Genomic DNA, 23096 nt, shown 5'->3' on the forward strand with positions numbered 1-23096 from the left:
TTCAAAGAAAAAAACTAGACTGGAGCATCACAATGGCGCATGAACCTGTGGAATTTGACAGAACTGCAATAGGTCCCAAAGGCGAGAACTACTGGCTTTGCCACAGCTTGTTTGATAAGGAGTCCAGGCACAAAGGTGATGTTCCTGCTGTAGCCTTAATGGAATACCTACACGAGGTTACTGAACTGGATACTGAGCCTCCCAAATCAAAATCCGATTTAACCCCTCCCCTGCTACCGCCCCCTCACTCACACACATTAAATGAACACTTTTTCGTGAAAGTATGCTCAATATTTTCCAGTCAGAAAGATTCTCTAGCACTATTTATTTGTAAACGGGTACAGAACGGGACCTAAATCTTCTTTTGAAGCCTGTGCGGTTTAATAAAAAAATATCGTCTGTGGAAAACATCCCCATTTCAAGATGGCCGCCGTAAATAGAGCCTGACAGCCACACCATAAACGGAACCTAACCCTCGCTCTGGGGGTATACAGAATAAGAGCATCTGAGTTCTCTTCAGCAGCCATATTAGGGCCAGTAATACTCAGCAGGACTTTAGGGATGTATCAGCGAACATCTCAAGCAGTTTCTTAACTTCTGCAGTTCTTTAAGAAGTCACGATTTGGAAGAGCAGTACGAATCGATCAACTATCTTCACTTCCGGTCTCAGCCATCTGCATCATGCTGCTTCACCTGCTTCACGCTGGGCTTAGGGGAGGATCTGCTCGCTGCCCCCAAAGGTACCCAGGGAGCTTAAGAAGCAGGAGGGAGAACGCGCAAGGGGCTTGCAGTGCATTGTACTTCCTGAGCTGGTTTGGCCACAAGTAGCCACCCCAGTTAAATGATCCTACTGAAACAGTAATTCTATTGTGTTAATGGAAATGCCAGTGACAGCCACTACCTGATAAATTCCAACATAGTAGAATAGTACATGTGAAAAAAATGAATTGTTTTCAGCGTTTTAATTGTGATGAATATAACTGCATATATACAAGAAATTACGGGGGCTGTGGTTCGATTCGGGCATTCCTTGGTGTGAATCAAAGGGTGACCTTTGAAAGCGGTGAGGTGTTAAGCATTCATTGATGGTGAAAAGTATTTCCTTAGGTCACTAATCGGGTCAAACGGGAAGTTAATGCCTCACTCAGGAGTTGGGCAAGCAGGGTGGTGAGCTGTCTCTTTCCTCCGGTCACACTGGGTGTCAGCGTACGAGTCAAGAGTTGAATACGCAGTAGTAATGCCCCCCAGAGCCTGTTCAGAAGCAGGGACTGGAAACACAGAGTAGTGAGTGGCACCCTTCGTGGAAATCGGGAAAAAGAGAATGAGTTGAACATGTGCAAGGTGAAGATTGGGCTCCTCAGTAGAGGAGGGCTAGTAAAAAAAAAAGTGAGAGGCGAGCCAAGGACCTGGCTTGGCTCTAAGAGCCCTTGCACGAGTCGATCCATAATACTTTTTGGAATGAAGTTCGTGCTACAGACATCCTATATCATATCAGAGCCGGACTAGGAACCAGAAACAGCCCTGGCAAAAAAAGTTAAAACCCACGATTCCCATCTCTTACTTACTTACTCACTGCTTTTCTCTCTCCCTCTTCTCCCCCTCCCTCCTAAAGCTACCAATGTTTTCCTGTAATTAATGCAGGGGGCAGTGCTTAATGTGTGAAATAATGTGTGCAGGTGCCCAAAGCACGTACTGCTCAGCAGCCCTGCTGTATGGTGACCACAAGGATGGAGGGAAATTCAGGGCAGTGAATGCAGAAATTCAGGTTAAAGGGTCAAAATTCAGGACAAAATTCACTTTTGTGGACACGTCAGCAGGTGACACAAAAATCTAAATCAAATCAGGTTTTATGCAGCACAACTACTCACCCGTAAGGTTCAAGGTGCTAGGGGTTGGGGGTTGAACTCTGTGCTTCAGTTGAAGAGCCAGGTTTTAAGGTCCTTCCTGAATTGAGGTAACAATGGTGACTGCTGAGGTGCAGGGACCAGGTGTTCTAGCTCTCTTCTGCGAGGTAGGCGAACGATCTTCCTCCAGTTGAGGTATTCCGTATGCGGGGTACAGTAGCTAGTGCCTGTTGAGCAGAGAGGTCTGGTGGGGGAATAGAAAGTGATTCGGTGGGTGGGTCCCATGTCGTGGAGGGCCTTGTATGCATGGACGAGGAGTTTGATGTTGATCCTTTTCTCAACAGGAAGCCAGTGGAGGTCTCTTAGGTGATTGGTGATGTGTTTGCATTGGGGAACTTCCAGGATGAGTCTGGCAGAGGTGTTTTGGATGTGCTGTAGTTTCTTTCTTCTGTTTGTGTGGTGCCGACGTAGAGGATGTTTACGTAGTCAAGTCTGCTGGTAACCAGGGCATGGGTTAAAGTTCTGCGTCAGTCATTTGGTATCCATTTGTAGATCTTCCTGAGAAGTTGTAGTGTGTGAAAACAGGAGGATGTGACTGAGTTGACTTGGCGGGTCATGGTGAGCGCTGAATCCAGGATGAAACCGAGGGTGCGTGCGTGGTTTGTTGGGATGGGGGGGATGCCGAGAGTGGCTGGCCACCAGGAGTCGTCCCAGAATAATGTGGAGGGTCCCAGGAAGAGGATCTCGGTCTTGTCAGAGTTGAGCTTGAAGCAGCTGTTCTTCATCCAGGCGGTGACAGCTTCCTTCCCGTCACGGAAATTCTTCTTGGCAGTTGTGAGGTTTTAGGTCAGTGAGATGATCAGCTGAGTGTCGCCGGCATAGGAGATGAAGTTAAGCTTGTGGTCTCTGACGATGGATGCGAATGGGGCCATGTAGATGTTGAAGTGTGTGGGGCTCAGGAAGGAGCCCTGTGGAACTCAGCAGCTGATCTCTGTAGGATCTGACAGGTAAGGTAGGAGTATGACTCTGTGTTCTGCCGGACAGGAAGAAACATATCTATTGTAGGGACTTTCCGCAGATGCCAGCTGTGTGGAGCAGAGGGTGCGGTGCGAAACCATGTTGAAGATGACCGATGGGTGAAGCGAGCAAAGCGCTCTGTCCCTGTTGTAATCTCTTTACGGGCTTGTAACCACGCCTGTGTCACGCCCATCAGTTTGGCTGGTTCTTGGAATTGCCATTTAAAATTCGCTTGATTTGATTAGTGAAAGGCATGCATACGTCATGCCTTTTCCGGTGTTTAGCCTTCCACAAGTTCACTGGCCAGCTACTGAAAACATATGAGGCTCCATGTTTTTGGTGCACTTTCACTGAGCAGTAGTCGCGCGCTTTACATGACATCGACCCTGTTACATAGATAATTGCACTTTTGCCAGTTACATGGATAATTGTACTTTTGCCCATACGTTTCACTGCAAGCAAACTTCTGTTTCCTTTTGTGTGTCTGCTTCGCACTCATGGCGGCCATCGGCTTGCTTATGTGAAACTGTTTATCTTTTCATTTTCAGTTTACGTAGCAAGAACAGTCTGGTTAGGAGTTTACAACGCTAATAGCTCTAACTCGTTTCATTGCCATATGAAAAAGAAACCTGATGGATGTAAAAAACCCTTAAGTTTTTACTTTGCACTCCCCTTTCACATACCATTTTGGTTAACCTGCATTTGTGGCACTAATAGGCACACAAATAATACAGGTCTTTGGTCGTGATACGGCAGCTGCGTGCTTATTGGCTCATCGACCTACACTCTCCAGACAGAGCTCCACAACAATGGGCAGGTTACTTCATCATTTAGCATACTTCCGGCCATCCGTTAACGACATTTAGTGAGCTACCACGGCAGCCTTTTTTCCTGATTGCAAAATCCATGCCTCTACCAGCAGAGTTTCCTGTGTACTCACTTAATGACTTCTATAGCATTGAAAGCAAGCTTTAAGGACCTAAAATGGAGGACTAACGGAAGAAATACTTTTTAATTTTTTATTAAAGAAGAAGATTGTTCCTAGAAAAAACACTTTGCTTGTCTACTCGTTCCATTTGACTGTTCCGATGTCCTCTTAGAACACATTAAGCAGGACATAGGCAGGTTGCCTTTTGAAAAAAGGCCTTGAACGAGGCTGCCTACAGGTCAAAAGAGATTATTTGAAACTAATATTTTCCTGAACTCTGACAGGGAGAAGGGAGTGGTAGAGGTGAGGTGGCTGTTTGTAAACAGACGCTGAAGCGTTGATGACCCACTCGGCTCAGATAACAGCAGTTTATTGGGATTCGTTGGCTGCAACAGTAGTATTTTTAAATGACTAATACGTGCATGAGCGTGCAATTTCTTGTAATCAATATACCGTCCTTCAGTCGGTGGTTCAATAACAGACCCTGGGCCTGGGAATAAAGGACAGAATAAATATTTCTGATGTTTGGATTGTAAGCACATGGTTTAAGCTTCAATTGAATTTCAGTACGTGTTCGCTCTGCAGGACATGTAGAGTACACACTACATGTGTCTTTAATTGTGGCAATAATGTGACATCAAGTCTTTTTTTGCTTATGTCGAGCTGCCAGTTAGTGAATAGAAACATGCATAGCAGCGATACGGTCTTTTGTGCTGGACAATGCTTAGCAAAAGTGAGAATAAGCACATTTTTTTAAATTACTTATATTTTCACAAGGAAAATATTGTTTCCAGCGGATACCCCGCCACCTATACCCTCATAATTTTTTTTATTTTTATTCTTTTCTCTTACTCAACCTAAAAAGACATGTACTCCGTCACTCTCCAGGAGCTGTTCACATGTTTTTACTGGGTGGAAAATAACCTGAAAACTATTGGTACAGAGATCAGCACACAGTGCTGCTCCCCAGATTTCAAACAATAGTACTTGTATTCTGTAAAGACATACTAAACCCCACAATGTAAAGTAATAATTTGGGGGTGGAGTAAAACGTTTTTTTATTGGCATGCTTTTTAGGTTGAGCGCGCTCCCCCTCTGTGGGATTTTAACCGCGCCCACCGCACACCCATCACTATCACTCGTTCATTGGCTTGCCTTTCAAAAACCATTTGTTATCATTGGCAAATCCTTTACTTTTGTCCCTCCTTAGGGTACTTTTGTTACCGCCGTGGCTACCGACCTTCTTACATGGATAATTGCATGTTTGACAATACGTTTGACTGTGAGTGAAATTATTTTTCCTTTTGTGTTTCTCCTTCACGCTCATGGTGGCTGTGGCGCTTTGAATCGGCTTGTTTATGTCAACTTTTTTATTTTTCATTTTCAATTTATGTGGCAAGAAAAGTCCAGTTAGGAAATTACAACGCCAAAAACTCGAGCACATGCGAGACCCATTGCATTGCAAATGCTTGTTATCATAGTGCTGCTGGTACTGTTTTATACATTATTCAGTAGTACAGAGCTCTGAAGTACAGGGAGTGCAGAATTATTAGGCAAGTTGTATTTTTGAGGATTAATTTTATTATTGAACAACAACCATGTTCTCAATGAACCCAAAAAACTCATTAATATCAAAACTGAATATTTTTGGAAGTAGTTTTTAGTTTGTTTTTAGTTTTAGCTATGTTAGGGGGATATCTGTGTGTGCAGGTGACTATCACTGTGCATAATTATTAGGCAACTTAAAAAAAAAAAATATATACCCATTTCAATTATTTATCATTACCAGTGAAACCAATATAACATCTCAACATTCACAAATATACATTTCTGACATTCAAAAACAAAACAAAAACAAATCAGTGACCAATATAGCCACCTTTCTTTGCAAGGACACTCAAAAGCCTGCCATCCATGGATTCTGTCAGTGTTTTGATCTGTTCACCATCAACATTGCGTGCAGCAGCAACCACAGCCTCCCAGACACTGTTCAGAGAGGTGTACTGTTTTCCCTCCTTGTAAATCTCACATTTGATGATGGATCACAGGTTCTCAATGGGGTTCAGATCAGGTGAACAAGGAGGCCATGTCATTAGATTTCCTTCTTTTATACCCTTTCTTGCCAGCCACGCTGTGGAGTACTTGGACGCGTGTGATGGAGCATTGTCCTGCATGAAAATCATGTTTTTCTTGAAGGATGCAGACTTCTTCCTGTACCACTGCTTGAAGAAGGTGTCTTCCAGGAACTGGCAGTAGGACTGGGAGTTGAGCTTGACTCCATCCTCAACCCGAAAAGGCCCCACAAGCTCATCTTTGATGATACCAGCCCAAACCAGTACTCCACCTCCACCTTGCTGGCGTCTGAGTCGGACTGGAGCTCTCTGCCCTTTACCAATCCAGCCACGGGCCCATCCATCTGGCCCATCAAGACTCACTCTCATTTCATCAGTCCATAAAACCTTAGAAAAATCAGTCTTGAGATATTTCTTGGCCCAGTCTTGACATATCAGCTTGTGTGTCTTGTTCAGTGGTGGTCGTCTTTCAGCCTTTCTTACCTTGGCCATGTCTCTGAGTATTGCACACCTTGTGCTTTTGGGCACTCCAGTGATGTTGCAGCTCTGAAATATGGCCAAACTGGTGGCAAGTGGCATTGTGGCAGCTGCACGCTTGACTTTTCTCAGTTCATGGGCAGTTATTTTGCGCCTTGGTTTTTCCACACGCTTCTTGCGACCCTGTTGACTATTTTGAATGAAACGCTTGATTGTTCGATGATCACGCTTCAGAAGCTTTGCAATTTTAAGAGTGCTGCATCCCTCTGCAAGATATCTCACTATTTTTGACTTTTCGGAGCCTGTCAAGTCCTTCTTTTGACCCATTTTGCCAAAGGAAAGGAAGTTGCCTAATAATTATGCACACCTGATATAGGGTGTTGATGTCATTAGACCACACCCCTTCTCATTACAGAGATGAACATCACCTAATATGCTTAATTGGTAGTAGGCTTTCGAGCCTATACAGCTTGGAGTAAGACAACATGCATAAAGAGGATGATGTGGTCAAAATACTCATTTGCCTAATAATTCTGCACTCCCTGTAGTATTGTAATATTATTATTTTTGGAACTGTGGCGCCATCTGCGGTTCTGCAGCGGCAGAGCGGCGAAGCTCTGTGGTTTCCATTCCGATCACGTGACCGGAATGGATCCACAGTTCGGATCGCGGATTCACAACAATTTGTTTTATTTAACAAAGTTTACAATGTGCACCCCTTTCTTTCCCATGTAAACAGAAGGCTGAACATATTTGCAGCTCACCTACATATTTTATTTATTTACAGTAGAACACAAAACTTATATTACAATTTTCGTGGAACCGCTACTACAGTTCGGAACCGCAGAGTCGCTCGATGTGTGAAGAGTAATCTGGCATTTCATTGGTTACTTTTGAACCACATCTAGTTTTGAGCAAGGGCCAATCCCTAAAACGGATATTACTCTGCTAGCTCTTGAGGGACAAGCATATCAGCTCTAATCCTCCTGCTACAGAAGTTTCCAGAATGGCTGAAGAGAGTGCTCCACCACCACCTGGAGAGACTCAAGATATTTCTGAAGAATATGATTCTCAGCAGGTGCCTTATTCATCTAGAAAAGAGAATGATGAATGGATATTTTTTTACCATACCTAGTGGGATGGGGGGAAGTCAGTGCAAGAATTGTGAAATGAAACCTCTATGGAAAAGGTCTCTCGTGGTAGATCAAAGAAATAGAGCCACATAACATCAAGTATGAGGAAGCATCTGTGGACAGTCCACAGACTGACATATCAACGAATGATGAGAGTAAAACAACGGACACATTTCGATGCAGAACCTGGTACATCATCTAGCGAAGCTATTGCTCAGAACATCAGTATGCCAGCCACATGCTTTTCATAATGCAAAAATATTGCATTTAAGTTTTTCCCAAGTTTCCAAGACATTTTCTGAAAAAATAAAAAATACGAAAAAAATAACAACTTGTTCTATTAAAAAAGAAACTACAAAAAACGGTCCTTGTTAGAACCACCACTGAATCATGCAAAGAGCTATGTTCGAGCCTTTATTACTCATCAGTATTTCCATACCAGAATGAGTACATATATAACTTTGCATTTCCATGGACACTTTTTTGATCAGTTTCTGTCTAAGTATCTCAGTCTATCCAAAATTGTGTCACTGGGTGTGTTAGTGTATGTGTAAATCTGATCCTGGGTATGTAAGTGTATGTGATTGTGCCTACCTGTATGTTTGATTGGGAACATTACTATATGACTGGCTTTTGTTAGTTTATGTATTAGTGTCTGCCTGGGTCTCTCAGTGTGTATCTCAGTGTGTTAGTGTGTGTATTAATGTGTCCCGGGATGTATTAATCTATATATCAGTGTGCATCTGAGTGTCTCTGTGTATGCATTCATGTGGGCATGGGTGTGTCAGTGCATGCATAATTTTGCATTTGGGTGTCTTATTGTATGCAGTAGTATCTGTATGGCTGTATCGGTGATTGTATAGGGTTGTACATGACTGTCTTAGTGTATGCATAAGTTTCTCCCTGTCTATGTCAGTGTATTCATCAGTGTGTGCTTAAGTGTGTCAGTGTATGTATTAGTATGTATCAGTGTGTACATCAGTGTCCATGTGGGCTTGTCAGTGTATGCAATAGTGTGTGCTAGGGTGTCTCACTGTATGAATGAAAGTGTACGTGGGTGTGTTAGTATATGCACAAGTGTATGTCTGTCCGAGTGTGTCATTTTGTGAATGAGAGTGTACCTGGGTGTGCCAGTTTATACATTATTGTGTACCTTTGTGTATTAGTATATGTTTAAGAGTGTCCCTCCCTGGGTATGTTACTGTGTGCTATGTAGCGTACATTGATGTGTCACTGTGTACATAACTGTCTGGCTATGTGTGTTAGTATATGCATCAGTGTGCACTTGGAAGTGTCAGTGTACAAATGACAGTGGGCCAGATGTATCAAAGCTTTTTGCATTCGCAAACAGTGCGAATCTCAAAATACCACTGTTTGCGAATGCAAAAATGCCCTTCAGAATGTTTGTAAGGCATTCATAGTGCAATTTCTAGGAATCGCTAAAATAGCGATTCCCTGAAATGGCGACTCCATTTAGGGAATCGAAAATTGCGATTCCCTGAATAGGGAATACCTATTTGCGATTACCAGTGCACATGTATCATGCCTTTCCAAAATCTGCCTTAGGGCATGTGTGCGCTTTACATGTACACAAATATTTTTTTGGGGTGCATCAAAGGGGGCCTTAGGCCCCCAGCTCCCTGGGATTTGCATAACCTAATTGGCAAACTCCTAACAGGTATTTGCAAATTCTGAAATTCAAAACCATTGGGCCATAGGGATGAATAGAGTTCCATTCCCTAATTGCGATTCGCTAATAGCGATTTGCGATTTTTAAGAAATCGCTATGAACAAATCAAAATTTTCATACATCCCATTTTACATTTCTCAAATAGCTATTTTTTAAAATTTGCTATTTAAGAATTGCGAACCGGGAGCTTGATACATCTGGCCCTGTGTACCTGGGTGTGTTAGTATAAGTGTCTCCCTGGATGCCTCTCTATCTGCATGAGAGTGTACCTGGGTTGTTAGTGTATGGATCATTGTGTGCCTTTGTGTATTAGTGTATGTATAAGAGTGCCTCTGGGTGTGTCAAGGTGTGCTGGGCAGTCTGTCGGTGTGTTAGTGTATACATAAGTCTATGGCTGGATGTGTTAGTGTATGCATCAGTATGTACCTGGGTGTGTCCGCGTACAAATTACAGTCTACCTAGCTGTCTTAGTATATGTATATCTATTGGCCTGGGTATAGCAGTATGTGCATGAGATTGTATCTGGGTGTGTTGGTCTACAGACTTGTGTGTCTCATGCTCTGCATAAAAGTGTCCCTGGGTGTCTTAGTGTATACATGATAGTGCACCGGTGTGTCTAAATTAATGCATCAGTGTGTGACTAGAAGTATGTGAGTCTAGTCCTATGTATCCTTCAGTATATCACTCTATGTAATGGTCTTTGTCAAAGTTTCTAAGGTTAAACATCTGTTTTTTGTGAGTGTCTTAGTATACACATATATATAAATCCACCTGTATTTACATTAATGTATTCCTCTATTACGATTATTACCTGTCTGTAGCTTCGTTTATTTATGGACAGAAACAAATGTACTTACTTACCTACATTACTACAGTAAAATCAACTTTTTACATGTAAAGAAAATTCCCAACTCATAAATATAAGTTAAACTTTGATTGTATTAAGTTATCCATTTGAAGTTTTCAATCTGTAATAAAAAATACAAATTTTAACACATGACAAATATTTAACACTATATATACATTTGCAAGTATGATTTAAACATGTTAAATTGCCTATTTCCCTGTTCTCAGCTTCTATACTTTTGCACTACATAATAAGTGCATATAGATACTCATCCTTGAACACTGGGAGGGAATAGTCATAAAGACCTTTAAAAAAAAAAAAATATATAACTTCATAGCAAGTTATTTCAAATGAACATTACTAGGTGTGGTACCTACTAGCAATATTAAACAAACACTGTTGCCTATAGTTCTCAAATTATATAAAGAATATTGCAGGTTTTTAATGCAATTAATGTGTATGAATCACTCTACTAGTTTAAAAAGTGTGTGTAAACATCACCCTTGGTAGGCTTCATGATGTCAGAAACTCCACTCAGCCATTAAAGAGGACTATAGTGTGGCATCAGTTTTTTTAAATCTTCAGTAGATGTATATTGCAGTTCACCGATTGTAATGTCCATTATCAGTTTAGTAGTATGTGTCCATTTTCCATCCAGTATGAAAAATATTTCTACATTTAAAATCCCTTAGTAAAGACATCCCCCATGTTAGGCCTTATGATGCCTTATATTCTACTTTTAAAACTCCCATACGTTTACTGTTCTATTCATCCAGTAGTGCTCTTCTTTAGAACTTTGGGCCATATGTACGAAAGCTTTTTCCCATAGACACAGAATGGGTAAAATCCTTTCGTACATCTGGCCCTTTGGTTCAAGAAACGGAAGGGAAAAATGTGGCAATATATATGGTAATTCCTGCTTAAATATAAGCTTATTATCATTACACTCTGTCCATCCAGTTGTATTCTTTATGAAAAGGTGTAAGGTCCAGATGTGATGCTTCCTTCCTCATGGAAAACAATAGCTGCACAGATGTATGGTTTACCTGAAATTGAGATTTGCCTTGCTTTTAAAATGTGTGATTTGAGTTTCTAATTTAGTTCCATCTGTTTTATATCGTTGTAGCATCAAGATGATATTCTTCCCAGTTTTTCTTATGCTCAAACTTGAAAGGAGGTCTGAGTTGCACTTTATGCATGTATTATTTTGTGAAGCATTTTTAAACAACTTTTCAAAACTGACAGTTTTTGAATCTGGTAGAGTTGGGTAGATCTTTTTGAATCTATTTCTGTTGTTGAAGAAAATGAACATTTTTTACAGTCATGCTACCAAGAGTAACTTAGTACAAACAGTTCGTCAGTAGGTACCATCTCTTCTATTAAAGTTCCTAGTAGGACCATCAAAAATTCTTGTGGATCTTCTTCAGTATTTTGTCTAAAATGTACAGATCCAGAGCACATATGTGCAATATCTCTAATAAAAGATGCAGAGTATGTTTGTTCTTTCATTCAACAACCGTTCTAACAAAGTCAATAGTCAGATCTTTGAAATTTTACGTTTTGGCAAAATGGTAGGTTTTTATAAATGGGATACTGCTCGATGTGGGGAGCATACAGGGTTCTCAAACGTCTGTACTCCAATACACTACTGGAGCCAGTATTTACTTTACTGTCATCAAAGTCTATTAGATACAAACCAGACAAACATCTTATGTGTGATAATGCTACATAAGACATACCTTCCGTAAATATAGTGATACCAATATTAATAAAAGCTGCATCTACACTTAAACCTTGAGACTTATGTATTGTTACAGCATAAGCTAGAGATATAGGAAACTGCTTTCTCGGTCAATACAGGTCTTTCACAAGTAAGAAACGCGCAACAGATCTTGGTATCTGTTTTGCATCCTCAAAATCATCAAATGTAATTGCCAATACTGAACTTCACTTCTATTTGAATACAGAATAAAATCTATTATTTTTCCAGTAACTTCATTAACTAGTCCTTCTTCAACATTTAAATTACGCTGCAAAATTGCTCACAGTTCTTACAAACAGGCAAACACTTTTTTAATGCTGCAGTTTTGGAAACTGATTTTTCTAAAGAATCCAGTTTTGACTGTAGTTTATCATTCAATAGTATTGTTACTCCTCGGTGTTCCATTTTATCAATTGATATCAACTTTAATATTATCTGATTCTGTAGCTGTAGTAATTGTTCATTAAAATTTGTGCATTCTTGAATGATAGGCATTAAACAGAGAATTGACTTTTTTTCTTGAGTAAATTCAAACATTAGCTCTGCTGCTCTTTCTTTTGAAGGAAATATGTTCTTCATGAGTTGTTTCCATACAATGTTTTCCTTCTTTTGACAATATTCCAACTCTGATATTCTTCAAAATACTTCCATATTCCTTATCAGATGCTTGACACATGTTTGTAATCAGTTTCTTACATTGAAAATGTACCCAAATATTTACATTTCCAATGCTTCTTAAAGAACTATGGGTTTCTTCATGTGATAGATTTAAATATAGGTTGCCCTTTCAATGGGGGTAAGTTGTAAGAAATCACCAAAAACAATTGGATGCTTGCTACCAAAGAGCACATCATAGTCAGTTTTTAATACCTGTTAAATTCTCAAATGCACAAAGGCAAGCATTAAGTTCGACACAATGCTCACCTTATCAAACATTAAAAGCTTTTAGTTCCTTCAGAACTCTGGAAACTTCATGGCAAGCTTCACCAGATAACTTTTGGTATTCAAATGTATTGTTGAGTTGTACAGGGAGCATTAGTAGACAGTGTAAGGTAATTCCTTTGATATTGTGTGCAGCTAATCTAGTAGGAGCTGTTTCTACACACTATAAAATGTACTCTGTAGTCTTCTGTAGATAAGTTGTTACAACTTTTATTAGAAACCTTTTCCCAGTACCTGCTTGTCCATTGACGTATAAAAGAATTGGTTTAAAACTTGAACACTTACGTTGATTGTTTTCAAGCAGTAATCCGCGGTCTACTTTTCCTTTGACTTCCATATATATTTCTTTCTGTTCACTATTGAATCGGTCTACTAAATCTTCCAAAGTAATATTTTCTTCTTTTACTTGTTGCATTACTGTCTCCACTGCATTCATTGCCATGACAGCTTCACTTTATATTACTGGCTGTCCAACAGGCTCTTGACTAAGAGGTGCAGAACTTTGGCTGCTTTGTCAACTTCCCTTTGCAATCTGAGTAGTAATTGTTTCTTCTTGTTCAATATCTTCATTTATCACTTTCATATAGCTTGGAAATATTGCACAGTGAACAGTGTCTTTCACAGCATTGAAAGAATCTTCTTAGTTGTCAAAGTGTCCACTAACTCTGTTTCAGATCGCCGAGATTTAGATCGCTGAAGAAGTGTCAAGTTGAAAATGTTTTTTTTTTTTTTAGCAGTGTGACAAGTATGTTTTCTATGGTTAATTGTTACACTTTGCATGCCAAACTAAACAACCCTCACAACCTGCTACCCTATATTTGCCTTCATCAATGTTTTCTGAAACATTACTTCTATACGTATAGTGTTGTAGAATTTCATAAAGACATGTATTTTCAAGGTGTACATTTCTTTTTGGATAGTATGTTTCTAACATATTTGTTTTTACAATATCTGTACTCTCTGGATCAATTTCTGCTAAGTACTGAATTTCTGGAAAAGATTTCAAAACTCTGGTTCATGTGTTCGCAAGGCCTAGGCTAACCCAAACAATTCCTCCGGACTTTGAGAACAAGCTAGCCAAACTCAATCTATCACAACACTCATAAAAAATTATCTCTCTCTTTATGAAAGCATTTTCAAGCTGAAACTGTATAATTTCTTTGATAGAGACTTTTCTGCAGAAATATCCTCCCATGTATCCTTCCTCCTGTTTTTTTTTCTGACTTGATGTATGAAGTGACATACCGAGCAACAGCAATGGAATTGTCAGTAACAAACTGCATGTCCATATTTGCATTCCATAATTTCACGATAAGAGGAATATAATCCGTATATTTGGAAGCCTCTGCTCTTCTCAGATTGTATGTATTTTTGTGATTTTCTGGTAAATGTGTGCCTTACAGCAGACATGAAGCTGTTTACTCTTCCCTTAGAGAGGATAGACCTTGGAAATCCAAAACAACAACTAGTTTGAAACTTTCCTTTGCATCTGTATCTTCGGCGACAATATTTGAGACACTTATGTGTTTGGAAACGTAGAACTTGCTTCTTAAATGTTTGTTGTGATTCACATCTGGAATACCACATGTAACATCACACACTCAGCAGGATCAGTTCCAAATTTTGGGGCACCCTTTACCCATAATAGCAAGTGTATAGGATGGGCTACTCTTGCTTGGTATTCTTTTCTCCCCCCAAAAATCTGTAACTTCTCAAAGAGGAGGATTTGTTTTATTGCATATGAAAGCCGGCGTAGCTTGAAACATGTGATTGAAATATCTACAAACAATAGCTGGAAGCAAAGTTCTCCTGCTGTCTTCAAATAAATATCCTTAATGTTAGAGTTTGCTACTCTTAGAAATGTTAGCAAATCACCCCATGCATACTCTGCACAACTAAGTGTTACAAACCAAGTAGGAGGACCTAGATTACATAGCATACATTTATCTTCTCCTTGACGACGATACCAGTATTCTTTAGTACAAGTTGACAAGCCACCAAATTGATTAAGTTGTACCCCAGATTGTAATCTTTTCCTTGTATCTTATGCACAAATCCCTTACAGAAATATTTTGAAGATTAACTTCTGTTTTAAGAATATCGTTAACAGCATATGAGAGTCCAGACAACTCACTCTCAAATAAGAGATGGAATATATAAGGAATAATTTGTTGAAATCTAGGATCCTCTGAACATAGTCATGTTGACCTGTACTCAGCTGCTGATATTTGAACAGGTCGGTCATCATAACGTCTACCTACTCCTATAGGAAATGTGGAAAGCAATGAGCCTCTAAACCTTTTTCCCAGACACTGAAAGGAGCTCCTCTAGCTTGTTTCATTTGAAACAAATCAATAGAATCCTCTACAACATCTTTTGAAATGTAGTGGATGAATACTATCGTGTTCATATATTTCTTCTGACTTCTGCTTTTCCACTTTTTCAATCTGTCCATTAGATAGTACTATTTCTTCTTCAACATGGGTTACATCTCCAGTCATATCAACTTTAGTGTAAAAAGTGTTGTTTTCTTTCAAATAAATTGCAGCTGTTGTTTACTTTATTGACATCTACTAATTATTGCCAGGTTTATTTGACTTGTTAATTCTTAAGACCGCCAGCACTGTCGTTATTTTGGCACCGGCGGCTTTGGTGGTCTTTGGAAAAGACCGCCAAAGTAGTGAGGAGGGGCTATATTTTCTAATTCTGCAAGGATCTAATTCTTGAAGCATTTTAATTTTTTGTTTTATACTTCTCCATGAAAATTCTCTTTTGACATTTTTCAATGTATTAATTGACTCCTGACAGATACTATAAATAGTACTACACTTCCACTTGTACATAGGAGACTGTTTATGTCTTCCTTGTAGTTCTTCAGCTATCATGTCTTCTACATTCCTAGCAGCTATCACTTATTTTCTATAGGATTGCCATCTTTCACTGCAGGACAATGACCACTTGTATCAACTGCATATACTAATGCATTCTCCTGTAAGTAACTCTCTCCATGAAAAATGGTTCTGTACTAAATGTGTGCATCCATTCACTTTTAAAAAAGTTTGCAAAAATTACTTTTGTTAATAATTCTCTTACTTAAACTCCTCTTCTCATGGACATGACCGTTTTGTCTAGTGTCGTCATTCTGTTCAATATTAAAATAAAAAGTTTTCTCTTCACAACAAAAGCTTTGTCCCTTACATTCTTAATATAGTGCCTTTGTTTCATAATAGCGCTTCTCCTCTTATACTTCATCTTCTTCAACACATTTTGAAATACTCTGTTTCGCAACATTTAACTCCCTAAATTTTTGCTGTCTAAAAGTCTGTGGCTTCGTATTAGATTTCCTGACTCTTACAACATCCATACGCTGCAATTCATCACTATATTCCAATTTCCACTTTTAATTAATGTCTTCCTATCATTTTGCATTTTACAGCATTTTTTAAAAAGTCCTAAGTACTCTTACTAGTATCCTTTTTTCTTCTTCTGAACATTTTCCACCTTATTTTGTTTTTACTGTCCGTTTTGAACAGATAGTACAGTTGTTTCCTTGTTTCCTCTTTGTTTCACTTTTTTACAGGTATCCTCAGTCTTCTTACTTTAAAAAAAAGCAATACCTGGAAAACAAAAATGAAATAGATTTACACATGTAGAAGAAAATGTTAGCAATAACATTGTCTAACACAAAGTTTACTTTATACTAAATTTGCAAACATACACTACATCACTGTTTACCTGTATCTGTGAGACTATATCTTAGATTGTCTATTACTGCACAACACTTTCTCCTACCCAAACCAGTTAATGTGCCACTGTATCTCTACTTGTGTCTCAGTATTCATAAGTGTTACCTTGTTCACCACTATTTTTATCCCTGTGTTCTTCACAGCTTTTCTATATAGATTAATGTCCTCCCACATGTGTCACTCTATGGATATGTGTCTCGCTTAGTCTCTTACTGTATGGGTTAATCTCCTTCAAGATGTCTGACAGTATTCAGGTCTGGGTGCATCAGTAAATACATCACCATATGACTGGGTATATCAGCCTCTGCATAGCTGTATACCTGGATGTGTCAGTCTATCCATTAGTGTGTAGCTACCTGTCTCAGTCTATGCATCAATATGTCCCTCCGTATATCAGTGTATGTATTTGTGTGTACCTACCCATATACCTCTCTACGTCACTGTGCACCTACCTGTCTCAGTATATCTATATATTTAATTGAGTGAATCAGTGTATGCATTGGTGTGTGCTTGTGTGTGGCAGTGTATACACCAGTGTACTCCTAGGTGTGTGAGTGCCACTCTATCCATCTCTCTCTCCCTGACTGTCTCAGTGTGTACATCACTGTACATCTCAATGATTTTCTGAATAAATCAGTGTCCACTTGGCTATGTCACTGCATGCACCAATATGTTCCTGGATCCATCTCTAGATCCATAATTCCATCCCTGGATGGATCACTAGATGTAAGAGGGTGTGTCTGTATGTGTACCTGTATACATCAGTGTGTGCACTTCTCTGTCAGTGTATAGCTAAGAGTATATCTCTGAGTCCTAGTACATCCATTACTGCATACATAGGTGTCTCACCTGCATACATAGGTGTCATCAGTTTGTCCCTGGATGTGTCAGTGTATGGATCACTGTCACCTAGGTATTATAGTGTATGCATTACCGTGCACCTTGGTATCTCAGTCTATACATTAGTGTTCACCTGGTTGTGTCAGAGCATGCAACAGTGCATGCCAGGGTGTGTCACTCTACTCATTATTAAGCACCTGGCTAAGTTAGTCTATAGATCACAGTGCGCATAGGTGTTTCAGTGTTCAGATCAGTGTGTGCCTAGGTGTGCCTAGGTGTGTCCCTGATTGTCTTATTGAACCTATCTGTGTTATCCTTGGTGTATCCTTGGTGTATGGCTTGGTATATTAGTATCTGCATTGGTAAATACACAAGTAACTATCACTATTTCACTATGTATAGGACTGACTGTATCTTTTCTTTATTACCTATATAAGTTCCATATGTTTTAGTAGAGAGCATATATACCTGGACATAGGCCTCTACAACCTTTAATCTCAGTCACTAAAACTCAGAACAATATGTTTCATCTTTTAATACAAATACACTCTCTTCTATAGTCTACATGCATCTCACTTAAAGGGTGACGTTTCTCACAACACACAGTATAAACCCTACTTAAACACATTTTCTAATGCCAAGTGAACTTAAAAATAAAGCTGTGTACCTATACTCACAATTAGTACCCTAAACTTTATTTAAACCACAATTTACATTAATAAGAATCTATATTATTGATATTCCAAACTACATATTACATTCAGTATATTATATCCTAAATGCATCTCTTACTGCAGCCTATGTACTTACATTCTTGATGTGTACATCAGTTTAGAAGTGGTTGTTAATGTCTCTAAATGAGTATAAGTCTCCCTTTATATGTGTGTTATTTTCTATCTCCTTAACAGTATACATTAGGCAGTATACATATACCTTAACATAGCAAGTGCACTATTAACACAATAGAAATGAAAAACACTTTTTTTCTCTTCTATAGACCCAGCAACCACCTCTTCTGCCTACACACAGTATATCTGACCCCTTCACCTTCTACAGCTAAAAACAGTTCAACCTGCTCTCATCCAATCTTTTTTCATACCTTTTCAAGTTATATAATTCACTCATATCAATGCCTAACTTGCAGTAAAATCACCTCTATCACCCCTCAATACATGTGTGACTCTGCATGATTTAAACATCGCTTTTATACATCCCCATTTCTGTATAGACAAACACATTACATTTGTGAAAACTCAATATAACAGTTTGTACTATTAAAATACTCATTAGTGCATTCTCCATACTAGCTTCAGTATACACGAGGGATCACTTTAATATACTGATAGAAGCTGGAAACATCCTGCTCCAAGTTCAGCTGAATACCTGTCTTATATAATAAATTACTTGTATAATCTATTTTCACTGAACAGAGCTCAAAAATACAACCACAAGAATGGAAGCCCACTCTCCTAGCAGGCAACCAGTAATTTCAACTTCAACTCTCCTTTCATGGTTACTGAGTCAGTAAACCAATCACAATCTCCCTTTCATGGTAATATAATGTTCTACAACTTCTTGCTGGTTTGTATGTTTAACCCTTTGCAGTTCTCCATTAAAAGTTAGTCAATACTATGTGAGTTTTGCTGGATCTGCAAATCTACTGCGGCTCTTAGCGCAGACCCCTAAATAAATTTGCAGTTGGATCCACGGATCACGGGGAAGTTCAGAAATTATTTTTTGTTCTCATAAAAAAATACATATCTATATAAACCCTTTTTTTTTTTTTACACAAACTATGACATTAAGTAATCATTATGAATCATTACTGCCTTATATATATAAAATAATAATATGGTAAAACAAAGTCACATTTTAGTCTTTTTTTTCTGTTCCCTTCCCCCTCATGCTCCTTTAGCTCTATTACCATGGTTACACGGTCTGAAACATTCTACTGCAACTGGTCAGAAATTCATAACAGTTTATGGCAAGAGCATACTTAGTTTCAAGCCACATTTAGCTGGTGTGTTTGAATCTTTCAGAGTTAATATATCACAGCTATTTTTACTGTTTTCCATTTTTTCTAAACCCAATCCAACATATTCTTACAATTCACATAACCTTACTACCTACTTTCACCCCAAAACATATCTACAACAGCCAATGGAATCAGTTCTTACAGACTGTACCTATTACCCTCGATTTTAATTTCATGCAAGCCTCATTCAGCTGCAGCTATCTTCAAAGTGCTTCTCCAGAATACCTCCAAGATGCTCAGAGTGTGGATTGTGAGTCACAGCTTTGTGTTTTGGGCCAGCGAGAGTGCAAGAAGTGGTAATGACAAGGACCTAAGTTTATCTAATATATAGATATTACTTGGATTGGCCAGAGAGGGTTAAAGTGGCATCAATTACTCCCTTTGGGTGAAACCATTAAAGATTGCCAACATTCAGACCTTATGATTGTGCACTGTGGTGGCAATGACCTCAGCATAGTCACAGGGGTTGGTTTGGAAATCCTAATGAAAGAAATCTTTGGAAGATTAATGACACACTTCCCACACACTGCCTTGGTTTTTTCATACATTTGCCAAAGGCAGAAGTGGAACTGGTCAACTCAGTTCTGCCCACAAATAGAGAAATCCAGGAAACATGTCAGTAAAACTGTTTCTGCATTCCTCAGGGACCATAACATGATTTGTATATACCACAACAACTTACAATTTGATATGGAGGGTATATACATAAATGAATGAGTTCACCTAACAGAGAAAGGCAACAAGCTTGAGAGACTGTATCCTCTATCATGTGTAGTAATCACCTACACATTGTAAACACAAAGGCTCTTTTCAGAGCCAATCTATTACCCATAAACATATATATCTAAATTTATGTACTTTTTTTTTCAACTCTCGCTTGGATCTGCGGATGGCTCTGCGGCTCTCTTAAAGGGGGAAAAACACTTTTTTAAATGCGAGGGTGGTTGTGAGAGTCTCTCTCCTGAATCTCAGAGTGAGTGTAAGACTGTCTGTGTAGGTGTCAGAGTGCTTCTAACAGTGTCTGCCTGGATGTCAGACTGACTGTGAGAGTAGCTGTCTGGGTGTGAGGGTGAGTGTCAGAGTGCGTCTCTGGGTTTGACACTACATTTGAGAGTCTCTATGTTAGGGTGAGACTGAATGTGAGAGTATGTGTCTGGGTGTGAGAGGGAGTGTGACAGTGTCTGCCTGGATGTGAGGGTGGGTGTGAGAGCGTCTCTCCAGAGTGTAAGAGTTAGTGTGAGAGTGTCTGTGTCGATGTGACAGTGGATGTAACAGCATCTTTGTATGTGTGAGAGTGGGTGTGACAGTGTCTGCCTGCATGTCAGACTTGGTGTGAGAGTGTCTCTCTGCTTGTAATACTGAATGTGAGAGTGTCTCTATTAAAATTTATTCTTCTTTATTTTTTTTTTACGTTTACCAAGCCTTGTAGACCCAACCGCTGATTCACACCGGGACTGCGCTGAGGCCTGCAGGTGGATCTGCGGATCTCGCGAAGCATTAAAAAAAACATTTTCCGCATTTCAAAAGCATTATTTGTCCAATCATCACAACTATATCACCCCCATGGGATAAGGGAACCTGTACCCTGACCTACATCAACTCAATTGCTCCCCACATTTCAGCCCCAGAGACCGTTTACAGAGAAAAGAAAACGTGACCGCAACATTTCTCTCAGGTTGCGGGTAGCCAGTCAGATTCTTCCTGTGGCACGTGGATCGACCCGGGGTGGATCTGTAGAGGATCGGCATCCCTATATAACTATGTTTTTGGGTCTTAAATTTCTCTGAAACTACGGAACGGATTTGCACCAAATACAAAAAGCGTGATCTGCAGAACAGAATCTAGCTTTGTGCCATATTTGGTGTAATTCCGTTTAGTGGTTCAGGCTGTAGGTGTGTCAAAAGGTCCTATGGAAAAATGAATGGGGAAAAAATGCTTTGGGACCCCCCTTTTTTCCAGCCCCCACTTAACAAATTACCCCAAAACTTTCAAGAGAGAAGCTGAACTTAGCAAAGTATAAGTTTTGAAAATTTTGTGAAGATTCCTCAAATGGTGCCAAAGTTATTAGCAAAACAAAAAACGCTTTTTCAATAGAAACTAGGTCCTAACTATAACTACCTAGTGGTGACCGCCACTAAGGTTTTTATATATATATATATATATATATATATATATATATATATATATATATATATATATATATATATATATATAGTAGCAGTCGCCATGAGGTAGTTCTAGTTAGGACCTAGTTTAAAAAGAAAAAGCGTTTTTTAACTTGCTTGTACCTTTGACACTAGTTGATGAATCTTCACAACATTTTCCCAGAAAATTCACCAGCCATGTCAGCTGCTGTCCGGAAAGGTTTGAGGCGATTCGTCAAGCAGGGTCAGACAGAGAAAAAGGAGTGTCTGAAAACGCCTTTTCCCCATTCATTTTTCCATAGGGATTTTAAACAGGGATAGCGCTGAAACCACTTGACAGAATTACACCAAATTTGGCAGAAAGCTAGGGCCTGGTCCAGAGAGTGACTTTGTGTGATTTGGTGTAAATAAGAAGCCACAGATGGCCCTGGGGACTGCCCTCCCACCCCCGGGCCAGCTCTGCTATGTCCCAAGGTGCCCACCCCTGGGACATAGCTGTTTGCTGTGGCTTGTCACAGCAAACACTGCTCCGATGAAGAGAGAGCCATCAAACAGCTCTCCCTTCATCATAGCAGAGGTTTCCTCTGTCAGCCTGCCCGCGGAGATGGGGCAGGCAGGCAGACAGAGGAAACTGCTGTCACAGAGAGGGAGCTGCTTTGGCAACTCTCCCTATGTGACAGCAGTGCTGGCTCCCGCAGGTGGTGAGAACCCAGCTGGGACTATGGGGGCCTGCAGGTTTTCCCCATGGTCCCAAACATTGAGACTGGGTACTCTAGTGGATAGGGTCCCTGGGGCCGAGATCTGCCCTGGGGAGGAGGGTCATGCGCCCCTCCCCCAAAAAAAAATGTTTAGGCCAGGTCCCAGGGGATGGGATCCTGGGGCTGAAATCGGCCTTGGGTGAGGGGAGGGAGGGAATGCAACCCCCACCCCCAAACCCCGAATAATTTAAATATTTACTCTTGGCCTCAGGAAATGGGGTCACCGGGGCTGATATCAGCATGTGGAGGTTGGGCCATGCAGGGTTTGGTTGTTATAGGGGTTGGCTGCAGGGAATGGCCACAGGGGTGATCTCAAAATGTTTTTTCCCCGTTTTATTTTTCCATAGGGATTTTGAACAGCGATAGCGCCGAAACAACTGGACGGAATTACATCAAATTTAGCACAATGCTAGGGCCTGTTCCACAAAGCGACCTTTGTGTGATTTGGTGTAAATCCGTTCAGTAGTTTTCGAGAAATAAAAGAAAATCCAAATATATATATATATATATATATATATATATATATATATATATATATATATATATATTCTCTCTCTCTCTCTCTCTCTCTCTCATTGACAGGGTGTAGTAAGAAAATTGATTCACACAGAAAAGTTTAGAGGCTTGTACAGTGGGTAGTGATGTGTGCAGCACACACATTCATGATAAATCCACCAATACCATTCTTACCTGAATGAGGTGAACCACATATGAAGTGGGAGGAATGAAAAGATTATTTCTGCAATTACATGAGTATCATAGATAACGAGACTGAAATGAAATAAGGAATTTTATTTCTTTCCTTAGATCATGAGGGTATTGGGCAGTATAACCAAATGGAGAAAAAACTGAGAGGGGCAG

General features: G+C 39.7%; 1 protein-coding gene across 1 annotated transcript in view; it reads left to right on the forward strand.

Moving 5' to 3' along the window:
• The first annotated feature begins 512 nt into the window (after window positions 1-512).
• The window catches only part of ABCB8 (ATP binding cassette subfamily B member 8), a 397400-nt gene continuing 374816 nt past the window's right edge, over window positions 513-23096 (forward strand). The window contains exon 1 of the mRNA XM_069210769.1: window positions 513-740. Within this exon, the coding sequence (XP_069066870.1) occupies window positions 682-740 (59 nt within the window). The 5' untranslated portion in view covers window positions 513-681. The remainder of the gene's footprint in view (window positions 741-23096) is intronic.

The sequence above is a fragment of the Pleurodeles waltl genome, chromosome 10 (genome assembly GCF_031143425.1).
Source record: "Pleurodeles waltl isolate 20211129_DDA chromosome 10, aPleWal1.hap1.20221129, whole genome shotgun sequence".
Taxonomy (NCBI): Eukaryota; Metazoa; Chordata; class Amphibia; order Caudata; family Salamandridae; genus Pleurodeles; species Pleurodeles waltl.